Source organism: Onychostruthus taczanowskii, unplaced genomic scaffold, assembly GCF_017590055.1.
Source record: "Onychostruthus taczanowskii isolate IOZ18803 unplaced genomic scaffold, ASM1759005v1 scaffold80, whole genome shotgun sequence".
Lineage (NCBI taxonomy): Eukaryota > Metazoa > Chordata > Aves > Passeriformes > Passeridae > Onychostruthus > Onychostruthus taczanowskii.
In genome coordinates, this window is record NW_024505893.1 from 4,108,852 (window position 1) to 4,127,208 (window position 18,357).

The 18,357-nt window shown below is 37.8% G+C and overlaps 1 protein-coding gene across 3 annotated transcripts in view; it reads left to right on the forward strand.

The window, feature by feature from the left end:
• Positions 1 to 18,357, forward strand: part of LCLAT1 (lysocardiolipin acyltransferase 1) — a 112,151-nt gene that overhangs the window by 35,121 nt on the left and 58,673 nt on the right. For all 3 annotated transcript variants that reach the window (XM_041424144.1, XM_041424145.1, XM_041424143.1), the window contains 3 exons: positions 2,502 to 2,670; positions 4,840 to 5,038; positions 17,454 to 17,600. In XM_041424144.1, the coding sequence (XP_041280078.1) occupies positions 2,506 to 2,670; positions 4,840 to 5,038; positions 17,454 to 17,600 (511 nt within the window). In that variant the 5' untranslated portion in view covers positions 2,502 to 2,505. The remainder of the gene's footprint in view (positions 1 to 2,501; positions 2,671 to 4,839; positions 5,039 to 17,453; positions 17,601 to 18,357) is intronic.

The following is an 18,357-nucleotide window of genomic DNA, read 5'->3' on the forward strand; positions in this document are numbered from 1 at the left end:
TGCTTGGTGCTGGTTGAAGAAGGGGAAATGCAGAACTTCCTCAGGTCTTTTCCATAGCTCAGATACTTTCATCTAAAGCAAATAAACAAACAAAAAGTATTTATGAGATAGTCTTTCACAGAAAATACAAGATTTTTTTTCCTTAAGTCTTTGGTTGTGTTTAACAATTTGAGGGAAGGACCATTGTAAACTGTGAAAAAGACAGCCCCTAAATAAGTGACTCACATTGCTTTTCTAGGAGTCTAGAAGGATGACAGAGCAGTATCTCCTCTGATTAGCTCTGGGGGTACCTGTGTGCAGCCGTCAGGTGTTTGGAACTGGAGCGTGTCCTCTGTCCCTGTTGTCTGGCAGCCTTTTGGAGCCGGCAGTGTCTGCCTGGCAAATGTCACTGCGTCTGACTGATGGCTCTGAGAGCCACACAGAGGAGCAGAGCAGCTGGCTAAAGCCTAACAAACTCCTGTTCTGTGTCTAGTAGCAGGTTTTACCTGTCTTAAAGCTGTTTCCAGTTGTTCCTCAAAAAATGCCTGTTCAGATCAAGCACATAGAATTTTAATTCTGTCTACTGCCTTTTTAGTAGGTCTCAAATCTTGATGTCAAGAGAAGGCTTTTTCTTCTATTTGTTGCAACTAATAATTCCTCCCAAACCCCCTCTCTGTTGGCTCCTGGTTTTTTTCTGGGTTTTTTGTTTTGGTTTTTGCTTTTTTTTTTTTTTTTTTTTTTGTCCTCTTCTGCCTTTATCGTGGACTTCCCCCACAGAGGTTTGCAATAACAAATAGAAAAAGTCCTAACAAAAAGAAAATTTCCTCCAGGGCCTTACTCTTCAAGGATCTCTTAATGTGTCAGAATTGATCCTACTTAGTGGATGCATATGTGCAGACATGGTTACTTAGTTCCTGGTTTTGGCAGAAAAGAGAGAGAGCACTGTACTCCAGGAGATAAATATTATGTATTCGTTTGAATTCAAATTTCATTGTGTCAAAATCTTTCCAATACAGCAATCAGCAAACATTTGTATTTAGTGTTGCTTTTTTTACTGTGCTGCAGAAGCAAAGTTAAATACAGCTTCCTATATCCTTGCATTAAAAATTTGTGTAGCCTCTTGTATCAGCCTTTCTCCAAATACAATACAGTTTAGGAAATTGTTTAAACCTAAAAGTATCTCAAGAGTAGAGCTACTTTCTTGTTATTTGTCAAGATGAAGTAGCAGAAGCAAATTTCATCTGCTAGCAACCCTAGTGTTGCCATTTCTCGACTGTCAAATACTTTGCTGTGCAAATATCACTGTTATGGACATTGTACAAAACATGCTTGAGATAAATCATGTATGTTACAATACACAAGGCTTAATGGATTGCTTTTCCATTGCTCATTTTAAAATTAAACCCACCAGCTTCCTGTTTTTCTTGTCCTGAAGTCCTGTCTATCTGAGCTCTTAAAATTTCTAAAATAGCCTGTCAAAAAAAGGAATTCACTAAAGTGACTAAAAAGTGACTTCTGCTTAACCTTTGGTTTTATAAACAATTGGCTGAGTCCTAAATAGATGAAAACAGTCTATTTTTAGGCCCTAATTTAGAGAATTGATATTTCCACATTTGCTTTGTCATAGCTGGTAGTAGTTGCTAAATTGTGAAAGCTTGTAGCTATTACAAATGCTTGGAGGATTGCTGAGTGTTCTGCCATAATGCACTAAGAAGCTCAGTGTACTGTACATTTCAATTTATAATAAGACAGTGTAGCTGATAGCACAGACACTGAAATATTTCAAGTCTAGACTATGCCTTAAGAAACATAGGCTATTGGCTTTTTGGTGCAGCAAGTTGGAAAATAACTGATAAGGGCAGTTGAAGTACAGCAGACTTCAGAAAGTGATGAGTTCTCTAAGCCAGGGTGGGTTGGGAGGGTTCAGCCACTGCTTGCCTGCCTTGTTGGGATGAAACGGGAACTGCTGTTTGAAAGGGCTGGTCAGTCTTGCCAGGTTTGAGTGGTTTGTGAGGGAGGTCACACATAGATGGGGAAGATGAGTTTCTGCAACACTGTGTTTACTAAGAAGAAATGGGATGGAGAAATAGAAGAGCAAAGTTTCCTGTCTTTAGAACATAGTAACATTAGTATTTCTCCACAGAAAAAGATAATGGCCAAAAAGTTTAATGTCACTGGTGTTCTCTTAATAGCCCTTTTGTACCTTTGGATAATAAAAATAGCTTGCTGAAGGTTTTGAGTGGAACTACATATCGTAGTAATGGGAGAAAATTATGATGTAGCTGATACTTTTATGGCCCCTTTAATATCCCAATTCACCTTACAAATCACTGTGTTTATAAAGCCCTTCTCTTACTGCTGCCGGGGAAAAAGAACATTTTGGTTGTGTTTACTGTTGTCCTGTGTTGTTAGCTGTGGAAAAAAGGAGGAATATTACCTCAGACCGGGCTTGTGGATGTGAAGAATTACATAATTTCTTTCAGTTTGTCTCTCTCTAACGTAATGCCAACCCTGTTTTTCAGAGCCATGGTGTCATGGAAGGGGATATACTTTGCACTTGCACTGTTCCTGGGAAGTTTCTTTGGAAGTATATTCATGCTGGGCCCTTTTCTGCCTTTGATGTTTATCTCTCCAGCCTGGTACCGCTGGATCACCGACTGCATTGTGGCCACTTGGCTCACACTCCCTGTGGTAAGTGGCTCATAATCCAGGGCTGGGCAACTCTCCATAATCCCACAATTTAGCTTGCTCACTAGCACTTTGGATTTTATTTTAGGGTTTTTAAAGTTACTTATGCTTCTGTCTAAACAGGTCCTTGCACACTTACTATCTGTGGAGACTTTGGGTTTAGCTCAGTGTTGTAAACTGTGTGCCTATTTGCAGTCCCCCTCTTCTTTCACAGTTTAATTTATAAATCAGCTAATATTGTGTGTTCATTTTATGCTTGAAAAGGTCTTTTTTTGACCTTTTTGACCTTCTCCATCCAGTGTCAGTCAGATGCAGAGAAGAGTAGGTGAAACTTTAATAAACAGAAGGAAGTTTTTTTAAACTGTTGACTTCCTAAATGAGTTGTCTTGTACACCGTTTCTTTGAATTGTGCTCCAAGTGTTGTATTAGGAAAATTATCCACTGTCTGGTGGATTGTTGTCAACCTTCACCATTCTGTTACTTAATCCTTGTAGAATTTAGCCCTTGTAGTTGAATTAGAGATAAATGTTTTCAGGGGAAAAAGAAGAGCTCCCCCTAGAAAGGATGTATTCCTCACGTATCATCAGCTTTACAGCTATATGAATCTGGAAATCAATAACAAAGCTCTTCCCTGAATTGTTCCAAAGGAAAGGAAATGTGAATGGGATCTGTCTCTTCTTCCGTTCTCTAAAAGCCAGGGAACATTGTTCCTCTAGGCCATTAGAGATTTGTTTAACTTTTTCTGAAGTAAAATGCCATATTTGTGTGAGAAGTATGTGTCTTGTGGCATAAAGGAAGTTCTGTCCTTATTGTAGATCAAATAGTTTCTGCTTTTGCTGTTTCTTCCTTCTGTGTTTTAAAGGGACCTCAGCTGTTTCTTATTTTAAAACTTTTGTTGTTTTTATCATTACTAAATGCAGTGAAATTAGGAGGGCTGATATAATCAACAGTAAAGGAAATAGATTATTACTTGTCATGATGAAATTTAACTGGGAACTGATACTGTCACAAAATAACTCTTTCTCTGTTTGTCTTCAATGTTTTTAATAATTTCAAACCCCCCAAAATCTAATACTAGTCTTTTCTTTGATTAGTTGCCTGGGCTTTATAATTTTGGGTTATTAAAACTAGTTTGTGATAACTGTTTCAGTCTAGAAGTTTGATTTTTAGCCCACACTAGAGCTAGACCAAAATAATTTTAATATCTTTGTGAAAACAGTTCTGTCTTCTGAGAATCTTGGGGATTTAGGTTCAGGAAGGGAGTCTCAAAAAGATTTTGTATCCAACCATTTTGAGGCTCAGACCTTGTCTGCCTTAGGTTTGTGTCCTTACGCTCACTGCATTCTTAGTCAGGAGAAACAGGTTCTTGGTTTGTGTCTCCAGACAATGAAGTGCTCTTGTGCCAGTTGGACTCCAGCAGGGAAACTCTGACCCTGACCTCTGTGATGTAAGAAATTTTCACCTTCCTCACTCTGCTATCATATTTTATTTCCTTTCTAGGAGTCAGCAGGATGGGACAGTGAGATGGGTCTGAAGTGTTTCAGTTTAGTTTGGCTTATGTTAGGCATACACAGAACTGGCAGAAATATGAACAGAAGTTGTTTTACTTTCTAGAGCTCTGTTTAAATCCCCAGTGTTTGTTCTTTTGTGGTTTTTGGTGGGTTTTTTTGTGGTTTTTTGTTTTGGTTTGGGTTTTTTTTGGAGAAAGAATGGGAAAGAGAGGGTTAGGAGGTAATTTGAAGGCCTTTTTCTTATGGTATTTTGCTGGTTTCTTCTTCTGTGCTGACCGGGGTGGACAGTGTGCTGTCGCTGACCCTGACCTTAGGGGCAATAGATGTTTGTGCAGCCAATCTCTCCTTAGATTACCTATCCATACTGAATCACTTACATTCCTACATTATAGTATTCCTGGAAAACCAGGGAAAGGTAAGTTTAATGCAGTGATGGGAATAGAGTGCTTTTTAAGAAGTGCTGCTTAATTGTTGCTTCCTCTTCCAGTGAAGAGCTATTACTGGACAAAAGCTGGCTGCTTTATTAGAAAACAGAAGTTTGTTTACCAGTTGTAATGTGAGCGAATAAGTGAAATGATATAATTCAAATTAATTTTTATTGCTAATGGAGTGATGCTTTTCTTCTGGGAGTAAAGCCATAATACTGAGATACTATTTCTAGGCCTTGCTGGAAATGGTGTGTGGTGCCAAGGTGGTTGTCACTGGAGATGGATTTGTTCCTGGAGAAAGGAGTGTCATTATCATGAACCATCGCACACGAATGGACTGGATGTTCCTGTGGAACTGCCTGCTGCGATACAGCTACCTCAGACTTGAAAAAATCTGTCTCAAATCCAGTCTCAAAAGCATTCCGGGATTTGGTATGTCACTAAACCCTTTAATTTGAAAGGAGAGTATGTTTAAATTATGTCCAGCACAGTTCATAACCCGCTAAATGACATAGGTTTAAATTCTGTTTCAGGATTTAAAAAAAAAACTTGTGTAAAATATGTGGCATGTGGAGCGATTAAACCGTAAATCTCCAGAGGACACCTGGACCACATGCCTAAGCATTTCTTTTTTAAGATACTGCATGTGCTGCTGTTGCTCGTAGGTAAATATATTTCTGCTTTACATACCAAAAGTATTTTTCAGGATGATGAAAAATGATTTTGAGTTTTTTCAAAGTCTCTTTCAGCATTGTGGTTTGGGTGCTATTTCACCCCCATATTGCAAATGCTCTCATCAAGCTTCTTTCTTCATTATCCAATGTAAACTATTGTGAAGATTAAAAAAAAAAGCCCTGTAGGCAATTCCAAAGTTAATGGTTCATTTTAATAACTAATTTTAAATTGAACTTGGCTATGCAAAATATTCTGTGCAGGATATGAAATCATCAGGATTTATAGTGATGTAGGCTGGAAAGAGATCTGAGTTGCACGTATTCAGAGAAATTGTTTCAGATAGTCCAAAAATTGTTGCACAAATGGTTTCTGAATAAATAGGCAGACTTATCTGAAATAAAAGCATCTCTGCATTTTATTTATCTCTTAGATTTATTTGCTGTTTTATACAAAACTAGCTTGGGCAGGATATGCGTCAACTTTATGATGTCGAAAGAGTAACCTTATTTATGGTTGCCTTTTGTCAGGCCATTTATCTGAGCAGATAATTTTGGCAGGATTCCATCCTGAGGAGCTCTCCTACTGTTGCATTGGATTGCATTCACTGTTGCATTGTGTTGCATTCAGTGCTCTTTAAGTAACAGCAGCAAGAGGGTAATGTGCTTTTATTTCCCTAACAGCCACATATTAAGGTCAATTTTACTTGACAAATGAAAAATCTCTTTTAACATGACAGGAAATGAGAAAATGCATATTAGGTATCTTCATTATACAGCAAAGATGTTTTGAAATCTTGGAATCAGCTGTGTGTGCAACTTTTTGTAGCATGATGGAAGATGAAGTCAGGAGTATCCTGGGGAAAATTCTTAGATTTCTGTCTTCAAAAGTAATATATGTCTTGTTATTAAAAAAACCCTTTGTATCTGTGCTTATTAATGCCATTAATAAAATTGAAAGGTCAGCTCCAGGAGCTTGGATGCTAAGCTATACTTGGTAAAATGCAGTTCCTGAAAGGATGTTAGGAGTCATTTAGGGATAGGGTTTTTGGGTGTTTTTGGTTTTTTTTAAATTTTATTTTATTTTTTTTAAATTCAATTCTCAGTTTTCTGCATAAACTGAGCACATCTAATAGATTTGATTAGTGGACTCAGGCAGATGGATCTCTGTCAGGTCACTATTAGCAGACCATGATGCCATCTTTGTTCTGATATAGCAGCTTAAGCCACTAACAAAATTCTGGGCTCATCCTCTACTTTGTGATGTAAAGGTGATACATGCAGACATTTGCTCCTGTTGTTTCCGTCACTGGATGACAATTTCTGGTGGTAGAGCTGACACTTGAGTCTGTAGTGTTACAAACAACTATTTTTATGCCAGATCCCCAAGAGTTCTCCACAGTACATGGGCTTTGAGGACTTCGGTTGCAATTTTGTGAATTATAGCTTATTTTCCAGTAAACTGTTAATGTTGGGTTATTAATCACAGAAGGGGAGTTCAGCTAAACTGCATCCTTCACTGAAGCCATGATTTGATGTCCTAAAATTCTGAAAGATAAACTTCTGTTTTATCTTAGTGTATCTAAAAAAGAGGCCTTAAAAATGTGTGTCTCTGTGTTCAGTCAGGCTGTGTTTTGGGTGGCATTTTCTTGCAAAAATAAAGTATTCTGTGTATCTATGTAATTGTTAGAAAGTGAGACTCTTGGATTAAATGAAGACTGATGGAAAAAGATGAATCTGTAGGAAGTTTGTTAGGGCAGGATCACTGCAGAGAATGGTGTCCAAAGAGGAGAACCCTAAATCTCATCAGTGACGGCAGAATTTCTCCCACTTATTGCTCTCAGCCATGCTGTGTTATATGATAGACCCTTAGTAAGTGTTTATTCAGGTTTTTGGCTTGTTTTTAAGTTGTGTCCTGTGGTTTTTAACTAAATGGTTTTTTTTATGAGCTTGTAAAAGCCAGAAGATCACTTGGAAATCAGCCAGACAATTTCAGTGCACTGCATCTGTAATTGATACTTTAGATGTTGATCATTTAAGATATAATATTTGTGATAATTCACTGAGCTATTTTCATCATGTCTTTCAGATTTATCTTTTCATGTATTTATATGGATTAGTTGTACATAGTCAGATGTATAGGGTTAGGGAAGTTTGATACACTGGCTAAATGCATCTTCTAATAAATCTTAACATAATGGTAATCATGCTCTGAGTTTCAGAAATATTTGAGTGACTATACCATATTTCTTTCTGTGCAATTTTTTGTGATCTTTCAAAGGCTTTTATTTTTTTAAACAAGCATTAAATTTAAAATTATGTTTAAGATAAGGTTTGTAATGCAAACCTTCCATATCCATGTTTCTGAAAGCCTTGCTCTATTCAGCATAGCACTTTTGTTGTCATAAGTAATTTCCCATTTGGGTGTAAAAATAGGTCTGTGAGAGATTATGCTCTTTCCAGTGGCATATATGATAGGTGAAAGGCAAAGCTGGGAATGGAAATAGATCCAGAGTTCTTGTGGCCCCCTTTGTAGGTTAAAAGTGTAAAGGTATCAGATTTAATGAGTCTGTATTACAAGTAGGCTGTTATTTTCTATTTAATTATAATTAAAATTAGAGGATTCACTATTTCAAGGAGACACATTGAGTCATTTATCTAGTTCTTAAGTTATTAATTCTTTGCATTCCAGTGAATGAAAAACTTTAAAATTGATTAAAGGTGAGCCTTAAAAAAAGAAGTCCAAAGAAAAACAGATGGTCCTTTCTTCCTGGAACTGTAGCTTTGGCTTGATGAATTGTGTGCAGTAAAGTTTTCAAAAAGAGATATTACGTTTCAGTAATCTCAATTTCAGAAACATTCTTGCAGCATTTCAGTACATCTTGCCAAAGCTGGTGTCTCCAGGGAGCACTACTCTGCTCTTGGCTGTTGCTGCAGTTTCTCATCTGACATCATCAGAAGCTACTGACACATTCTGCAGTATCAGTTTTCAAGGAGAATTTCTAATGGCATTGACAGTTTCCTGCATGGTCTGACATGATAGGACTTCTCTACAGCACTTGTAATAGATAGGAGCAATTAATATTCTCATCTATTCTCAATTAATTAGGAGTAGTTTGGGAAGTGATACAGATTATGGTGCAGTCATGTTAGAATGTGCTATGGAACACATACTGTTGCAGTAGGTACCAAGGAACATACAAGGTAGTGTGGGATGACCAGATAATGACTAGGAGATGGTTTTAATTTTTTTCTCAACAGTTTCATTTGTGGAAGTCTTCTTGTGATAACGAGTAAGACTTCACTGGAAATAGTTATGCGTTTCAATGATGGACGGTTTGGTTGTGTTGGATGAACTTACAGTAATATTTGAATTTTAATGGTTAAATGTACCTCAACATGTATGTGAACAATAAATGGAAATTGGGGGATAATTTGAGCGCTGTCAGATTAATTTATTGAAAAGTTAGGGAGGGTAACCAGAGGGACTAATGTCAGATCATGGTTGCCACATGAGATAATACTAATTCAAGTTTTGCTTAGTGCAGATGGAAAAGATAAATAATTCAGTGTACAAACGTAAAGTATGCAGGTGTTGCAGGCACCGTTAATGGACATATCTTGAAGACTTCCCTGTTTTGAAAAGGTCACTAAGGCTGCTAAAGGAGGGAATTATAGTTGAAGCAGACTGGACAGGAACAGGTAAAGTAAGGACAAGATGACAAAGAAAAAAGAGGAGAATAAGCAAAGCTGACAAGCCTGGAGTAGTTAGGAGCAGAGATAACTGAGTAACTCTGTCCAGATCTTCATCTCTGGATTCAAGTTATTCCATGGCTAACATTACTCTCTACAGAGAAGACTGCAAGATGTTGGAGCTTTTTAGTTGTTGTTTTTCACTCATCTGTTCACTCACATGTTGTAGCTCACAAAGGCTCAAGTTGAATGCCAGGGGGGAAAAAAGAGGAAGCTTGCTCTATTTCAGCACTGGGCTCAGCCCCACCAATCTTCTGCTACACGTCAGTTGATCCATTATAGCTGTCCAAGTGTGCGAGCCTCGCCCGAAGCAAGCTCAAAGTAATTTGAGTCATCTTGTTTTTCAATGAAGCAGGGCAAAACAACTCAAATTATCCTGCCTTTGCCACAGGCTAAGAGCATACACACCGACAGCTATGATGGATCAGCTACCATGAAGTAAAATATTGTTGTCACTAAGCCTAGAAAATTTTAACACTTAACTCAATTGGAATATAGCTAAAGCAGTGCACTGTGGAGGATCTGTACACATTTGTATTGACATGGAAATGTTTGTGCTGCCACAGCTACTTCCATAGGTAGGGATGGAAATGCTTCAGCATAAAGCTTCTTTGCTCAGGCAAAAGCAAATCTATAGCTGGATTTACATTAAAATTCTTACCAACAGAGTGTATTATTAAAAAAAAATAAAACTGTAACCTACTGAACTTTCTAGTACAGTTCCTGTGTCAAGTATCTTACATTAAAATAGGCTGAGTGTTTTGAGAAGCTGTGATGTTTTGTCTTCTAGCAATTCAATTATGGGCTGCCAGACTTAATTACCATAGAGTTGCTAACCTACGTGATTTTGAAAGTAGAAGTTGAAAAGCATGCTCTCTAATGGCAAGCACAATTGTTATTCTACCAGCTATTTCTGGTGGAGACTCTCTTGAAGAAATTTTAAGTGTGAATGAAGGATTGTTACTTTGCAGCAGAAATGCAGCTTAAGTTGGCTGTAACCTCAAAAGGCTTTTTTTTTTTTTCTTTTGTAGGGAAGAAAAGCTTAGGGGCCTGTTTCCCAGCTTGTCTCATCCAGGAAGGGCATAATAGGTTTCTCCCACCCCTGTCAGGGGAAAAAAAAAAATCCCACAACCAAAGCCAACAAGCATGTGTTCCATTAAACTTTCCTTATCCTTTCTATATAATAAGGACTCCATTTGTTCTCTACCTCTTTCCCTCTCCAAAATGCACATCAAAAGTGTGAGATGAGATGCTAACTTCTTTCATTCTTCCCATTTTACAAACAATAAGTGATGGAGGGAGAGGTTGTTTTGTCCAAACTCACAGAACAAATCAGAGCAAAATTAGGTTGGCGTCTTTTCCTGACTTGCATTCCTTTGCTGTTACCAGTGGGTTATGCAGCATCTGTACAGCTCAGCTCTTCAGGCTGGGTTCCTTTCATGGTCCCCCATGGAGGAGATGAAGCATCTGAAGAGGATGCAGGCCTTTGGAAGAGGTATTTTATTGTAGAATCTCTGACTGGCAGTTCAGATGACACATCCGTGGGAGAGTCTCACGCTGTTTGGTAGAGCCTGCTTGTTCTTCCTCACAGTCTCTCAACTGGAGGTTGTTTTCTGCATGTCTTTGGAGATTTTGGAGTGACGTAGGGCTTTTCTCCAGCTACGTATTGGGCAAGATTCATATTTTTTGACACTTAGGTTTTCATGTGCTGTTTCACTGTATTGATGTATTTTTAAAATGCATCAGAAAAAGCTACTTTCCAGCCATCCCAGAGCCTTTGCTTTAGCTTGCTTTGCTTTTGAGTGATGTCATGTGCTGTTATGCTATTCTGATTTTACACAGTGCATCAAATCAAATAAAATTCAAAATAAAATTTAAGATGCGTTCTGTAACCAAAGAGGTTTAACAGTCCGTAATGCCATTTATAGCATTTTGTAAGTAGCAATAATATAATGGTAGAGTTAATCATCTAATTGTCCATATTCTATAAAAATGGCATAATTTAGGAAATGAATTTTTGAATATGAAGTGGCCAAATAATATCCTTCCAAACCACAATTAAGGCACTGACTATTGAAAGAATGCTTTCCAAGAAGATGGTATATCTCTGGGTGCTTTATATATACGCATATCTTGCTTCTCCTGTATTGAGTTTTTCCCACATGCTCACGTGCTCTCTGTTTCTTCCTTGGCTGAGAGATACCAATTCTTCAATGGAATATTCTTTTTAGAAGGTTCCACAGTTATATTTTCACAGGTGAGACATAGGCCACTGTATCTGACTAGCTTGTTGACAACATTGTTCTTGCCCTGACCAGGAAACCTTGTGCTGCAAACCTCGTTTGAAGACGTTTCTAATTGTGTTCTCAGTAAAGAGTAAGCTAAAACAGGGGTTTGTAGGCACATCCTATATTCTTCCTCAAGAGAATGAAGCAGAGCAAAGGAAATGAAGAAAGCATTAAGACTTGAATGTGACTTAAATTAACATAAAATTTGGAATAGTTTGGTACTGAAATAAATGCATGAGAACTATGGGGAATTCAAAGATAAAACTAACTAATCAGAGCAAGACCAGAACATTTTTGGTTTTTTCCAGTTACCTTGAAAATCTTTGTTTTTAACATTGCTGTTTGTTAATTGTTTTGATAGGGCAAAAAAAGGTTGGTTAGGCTCCACATACATTGAAAGAGATGATATTCTGTAGAATGCATGGTAGACTACATAGTGATCCATATATATATATATATATATATATATATATATATATATATATGAAATATAATCTGAACATAAGATGGACATGACCATAAAAATAATTTTAAAACAAATGTTCAGAATCTGTTAGTGCAAGGCAATAGAAAAAGCATGGTGGTTTTTAAATGGGCACCTCACAGATTGAATCAAATTAATAAATAGACTGAATCAGATGATTCACTATAAAAACAAGAGAACTACTGTGAATATGTATTTGTGAATTTAATCTCTTATTTTATCTTGTAATTTGCTTAAAGAATTCACCCAATCAGATAGTAATCATTCAATTAATTATACTCCTATTAACTAAATTATTGGAAATGAGCATGGTGTAAGAAAACTTGCCAGGAGCAGAGATTGTACTTTACAAGATTGTTTCAGGAAGCATTTTTTCCTTTATTTTTCTAGTTTCTGCTCTCAAACCATTGCATGAAATATATTAAAAAAGTTGCTTTGGGCTTTTAGACATAAAACTACCTAGGAAATAGGAACAACAGCAAAATGCCCAATTCTAATTGAATTTGCAGAAATGTGCTTATGAGTCTATACTGATTAAAACTCAACAGTGTATATGCACAGTAACTTTACACCCTGGCTTCCTGTGTGATTTTCTATGAGCCAGCATCTTTTCAGTATCCACAGATCTCTGAAATAGGGGACATTCACAACTGCATACTTGTTGCCTTGTGGTAATTTTATACAGCAAAACACTGGGAGTAACAAACTGTTAATGGCCCAATTATTTGTGTACAGTGGGATCATGAGCTTCCGAGTGATTTCCCTTATTAAGCCTGGATGTCTGGTTCCCTGATGCCTCGAAAGCCCTGATCAGGACCAGACCCCTGCTGAATACAGACACACTGAATAAGGCTTTTATTTTTGACCAAGATAGTGCTATGAAGAAACAGTGAGTAATCCAGTTGTAGAAAAGAGAGAGGATGAATGAATATAATAGCAAATCCCATAGTTAGGCCTTTTACCTTCCTACTTGTTTTTGTAATTTTGAATAATTTATTGAATTTGTTTGCAGTGGGTTTAGTATTATAAGTTGTTCTTTTACATTGCTTCAGGTAACATACTGTAGATACCATTTTCTTGAGGTGTGTGTGTGTGTGTATGTGTATGTTTGCTTTCAATATCAGCCAAAATATCCCTCTTTGAGATGTGACATTTTGGGGGATATCTAATTTCTGAGGCTGTGTAGATGAAATTGTGACACGAAACCAAATAAAGGCTTTTTTTTTTGGCACAGCTCAGCTCTTTTTCACTTTTGTTTATTGTAACGTCCATGTTTGGTATCTGCTTACTTCCAAATTACCTTTGCAATGAAAACACATAAAGGGAATTTCAGCTTTGAGTGTTGTTTTCTTCTAAAGGATTTTGGGGTGAGGAAAATAGAAGTGCAGGGTCTTAGAATTTAAAAAGCTTTAGACTTGGAGCTAGCATTTTTAATACATTGCTGCAAATTCTCGACCTGCATAAGCTGTAGTTTGCTTTATCCCCAAGGCAGTAAGGAAATTCTGATGTACAGCACATCTCTCTATTTCAATAGCAGGCTTTTCTTTTTGTGCGAGCACTTTTTTTTTTTCTGTGCAGAATTACATCCTAATAGGATACATATCATTACTGTGTCTGTGCTCCTAGAGATTTTAAGCTGCTTGTTTATTTTTTCAGCTCTGAAATGTTGATTTAAAGGTCAGTGTGGCTAGCTATTCTCTCTGGTGGGTTTTTGCACTGCTGTTTGGCAATTTGGAACAAGAGCTGTGATGCTTTTTGTGTGCCTTTCCAAGTGATGTTAGTCATCCAAAATGTCGGCTCCGATAAGAAGATTATTTTAGCAAAGAAATGGATTTGCATTGTTATGGTTTCTTTAGCTTTGCTGTTTCTCTGCTGTGTTTTTGTCATCAATGATTTCTTAAGAATCTGCAAATCCAAAGGCAACCATTTTTTCCCAGTCAAGTAAATGCTGCCTTTGCTAGGAAAATTCCTGTTGTCCAGGAGCTTTTAGAAAACCAGAAATGCTGTGCAAAGAAAGCAAAATATATTTAATTCAGTTGAACAATATGTTGACATAAACTGAATAGCAAGTCTTACTGCAGGCTGCACATGAGAAGGGACTGCCTTCTGCTGCTTTTTCATAAATATTACTGATTAGCAAAACCTTTCATTCTGCCCAGTGATTTACTGAATTCCTCCTGTTTCCCCATGCATTCCCATTTGGCTCCCACGTCATGTCTTGGACTTGTAACATGTTATTTCTGCAGCAGCACAATGCAGACACACTGGAATGGAAATCAAAGCAAGAGCTGCTTTTGCTTTGCTCAAAGGCAAGCAAAAGTGGGGTTTCCTTACTCACTTGACACTGGTGGGGTGGTGAAACACGAGAACATCAGGCACTGTCCCCAGTGCTGCATGAACTAGGGCTTCACAGAAATCAGGAATTCACAGTTTTGTTCCCTGGAGACCTTGAAGCATGGGCAAATGTGGAAATTTCTCCACAGTCATAGATGGTAAAATAGCTTGGCCCAGTGTGCTGTGCTGGGGTAAGTCAGGAGGAAACCTGGGTCATTTACTCTTAGTCATCTATCTGTTAGATAATCTTTTTTGAACAGTCAGGACTGTTTTATCTAATTAGATATACATTAAAGACAGACACATTCTTCCAGAACATTTGATGTTATTTATTGGAAAGTTAGAAAATCAAACCTGTTGTTTATCTTAAAAACTGGATGCCTCCCAACTCCTTTCCCACTCCTTCTCCCTGATATTGTACTGTCACTACATTACTGCTTCTGTTTAATTATTCATAGCCCATGTATAACACCACCACTTAGAGCAGGAATGGGAAACTACTGCACTCTATCCTCTGCTTTATGCAGTTTAGTCAGGTAAAGTCACCCAAGTCACCCAAGCAGCATCTTTTGTTGGTAGCTAAAGGTGTTTGTAATTGGATGCTCATGGTGCTGTTGACGAATGATAACTAGAGTGAGTTTATGTGCAAGTTTTGATATAATTTAAAGCTTTGTGCTGCATGAAGAAGCACAAAGTATTCCCTTTGTTATGGACCCGAATGACTCCTAAGGAGCTGCTGACCTGGGAAAGTATCAGCAGGCTTCTTTAAGTGAGCATTTATTTTGCTTTTTGCTTGCATTCTTTTAGCCTACAGACTATGGTGCAGTGAGAACACAAGGACTGAATAATTTAGGCCTGGTGTGTGATACCACACAATAAAATAGCTTAGCACAGTACAGGTTTCCATATACTAGCTTAGGTGTAGTGTCCTGTGTACATAAAGCATACAAAAGGTCTGGGCTGAGGGCTAAGAAGGATTGGAAAACACTGAAACCACAGCAGAACTTTCCTAATATCTGTGTATTTTTCCACTCTGTCCTGTGGAGCATCTGCATTCTCACAGTTGCAAATGGTATAGTTCAAGGCATCTCTGTTTCTGCTCAGAGGGATTTTGTCCTTTGCATTGTCCATTTTTATGAATTTGATATCAGATGAAGTATCACAGAATATATCAAGTTGGAAGGGGCCCATAAGGACCATCAAGTCGAACTCCCTGCTCCTCACAGGACTGCCTAAAGCCGAACCATGATCAGGAGCACCACTCAGGTGCTCCTTGAACGCTGCCAGGGGAGATGCTGTGATGACTTCCCTGGTGACTGACCACCCTTTCAGTGAAGAACCTTTTCCTAACATCCAATCTGGACTTTCCCTGATGCAGCTTTGTGCAGTCCCCACCTGTCTTCTAGAGGAACCAAATGCTTGGGCCCCATTTGGTATGAAAAGATGTCCTCTTTATATAACACTAGTGTGGAAGTGAAGCCCTGATTAGTTCAATTTCAAATACTAGTGTGGCACCATTTTAATGCCATGTATTGTAACAGTAGGAGATGATTACATGCCAAAAGATAGCATAGTTAAATTGCATCAGTTATTTTAAAGTTACTGTAAAATGTACCTTTATTTTTTTCCTGCAAGCAATTTGTTAAACGTGGATGGCCTCTGTTAATAAAACTGTACTGACACTTCTTGATACTGCAGATGTGGGAATGTGATAAATGCACATAAAATGTTGTGGTCAAAGTTGAGTTTCCTTTACAAAGGGTTTTTCACAAATATAGTATGCAGATATGGAAAGATTTGCTGAGACTGCATTCTGGGCATTTCTTTTCTTAAGTCATGTAGCCACTTCTAGTATTCAGTTACTTGAATATCATTGATTATCTGGATATCTGACATGCATTAGGTCCAGATTGCTGACAGCTTGTTAGTTATTCATGTTCCATCTGTTTAACTGATTTAAAAATTAGAAGTATTTACCCCATGATATAGGTCACAAATCTTTAACAATACAATTGATGTTTCTAACCAATACAGAAAAGATAATGCAGCAGGTTAATGTATTGTCCAGGCTGAATGACTTACAAAGTTGATGGAAAAATGAGTGACTTTAATAAGTAGTTTTCTAGCATATGGTCCTTATGAGATACTGCTATGAACAGAATATAAAGGAATCCTGTGAAGAGGAGCTGAAATGAAGGGCAAGAATGACATGTTGTAAGTCACCAGCAAAGGAAAAACAGGCTTTGAGAATGGTGGTGAGCAAAGAGGAGAACGGGCAGCTGTGATGTTTTCTCTTTGATGTGCAGGATCTCTCTGCAGGTTTTCTGATGAGGTACAAGCTCGCCAAGTGCGGTGGCAAGGCAGTGTCATGCTCTTCTGAGCCCTGTTTAAGAAGGGAGCATTTCAGGCATGTGGTGGAGCTGGAGCCCTGATTTTTCATCCTGCTGTCTGAGCTAATGGACAGAACTTGTAATATTATGTGATGTGCTGTATACTTGTGCCAAAAAGAACCAAGAATACTTACTGAAGATAATGGGGTGGGACCCCTGAGCTGCAGGTTGAGCAGCAGTTGCACTTACCTTCACTGCCCTACATTGTCAGTTTGATGGCAGGCTGCAAATCTTTGTGTGTATTAGTACAAACAAATGGATATATATATAATTTTTTATTCTATAATCAAATGTGAAGAAAAGCTGAAAGTATTTTCTTCTGTGAGTAATGAAAATGATAAGGCGGTATATGTAATAAAGCCCTCAAAGGAACAGATACTTTCTGGTTTTAAATGCTTCACTTCAGAGAATCATGACATTGTTTAGGTTGGAAAAGACCTTTAAGATTAACAAGTCTGAGCACATCCCTAAGCAGCACATCTGCACAGCTTTTAAATACTCCTGGGGTGGTGACTCAAACACTTCTCTTGTAGTTTGTTCCTAGGGCTAACTTGACAATGCTTTTGGTGAAGAATTTTTTCCTAATATCCAATCTAAACCTGGTGCAACTTAAAACCATTTCATCTTGTCCTGGTACATGTTACCTGCGAGAAGAGATCAATCCCCCCACCTCACTACAACCTTGTTTCAGGACAGCATTGACCCTGTCCTTGGTCTGGTAACTTGAGTTTTGAATGCATTTATGCATTCTTTTTTTCATCATTCCAAAACTCTTTTTACAAGGTAACCAAGTGCTCTTAATCAGAGTTGATGAAAGGCAGGCAGCAGATTGGGTCTGACATAATTTATAAAATTCTTTGGAATTATAGACACTGTGGAAGTATCAGAGTGAAATGTTGCTGAAGGTGTATTTTTTTTAAACTTTAGGCTGGGCGATGCAGGTTGCAGCCTTTGTTTTCGTTCAGAGAAAGTGGGAAGATGACAAGAATCACTTCGAAAAAATGCTGGATTATTTCTGTGACATTCGTGAACCACTACAACTCCTCATCTTTCCAGAGGGAACTGATCTCACAGGTAGGCTGCATTTGTCATCTTCTCAGGGAATGTTCAACATGGAAATTCTTTGATGTTTATGGAAAGAGTTTAAGAAAGTCCAAGGCAGGAACAAGACTTGGTTCTCATGGGTAGTAGAAATTATAGTAAATGATCAAAGAATTGCTGATACATGTGAGAGGCACAAACATATTTCCACTGGGAGACTTGGCCAGTCTTCCTGAAATAACCTACGTTGCAAAGCATCTGCTGATTGACACTGCTTTTTATTGGTCAGTACTCTACATACACAGCATTAGCAAAAGCAGGATTTAAGACCTGGAATATATCACTTGCATTCCTATTTCCTGAATTACTGTGATAAAATCATTTCATACCAATGAAAGAGGGATTGAAAAAGACTAATGATTCTATTTCATTTCTTACCTAATGTTTTAAGAGGGGAACATGGAGATACTCGTTCCTTAGGCCACGTAAGCACTGGAAGCAGTCTCTATCTGCCTCTGTAAGGGAAATATCTGTAAAACAAATGTTGAGGTTATCATAGGAGTAAATGTAATGAGTTTGACCCTGTAGTATTAATTTTTCATCAAATATCTACCTTGATGCAGGTATCTTATGACATCATTAGGAAGCTCTTAATCAATGTTGAAGACAACTCAAGTGCCTATAAAAGAAAATATTGTATGAATGTTCTGTGGTGGTTTGTGCCTCCAGCATGATGACTGATTTGATAAGTGTTATCTTTAAATAGGAAATGAATTGCAATTAAGCTCCT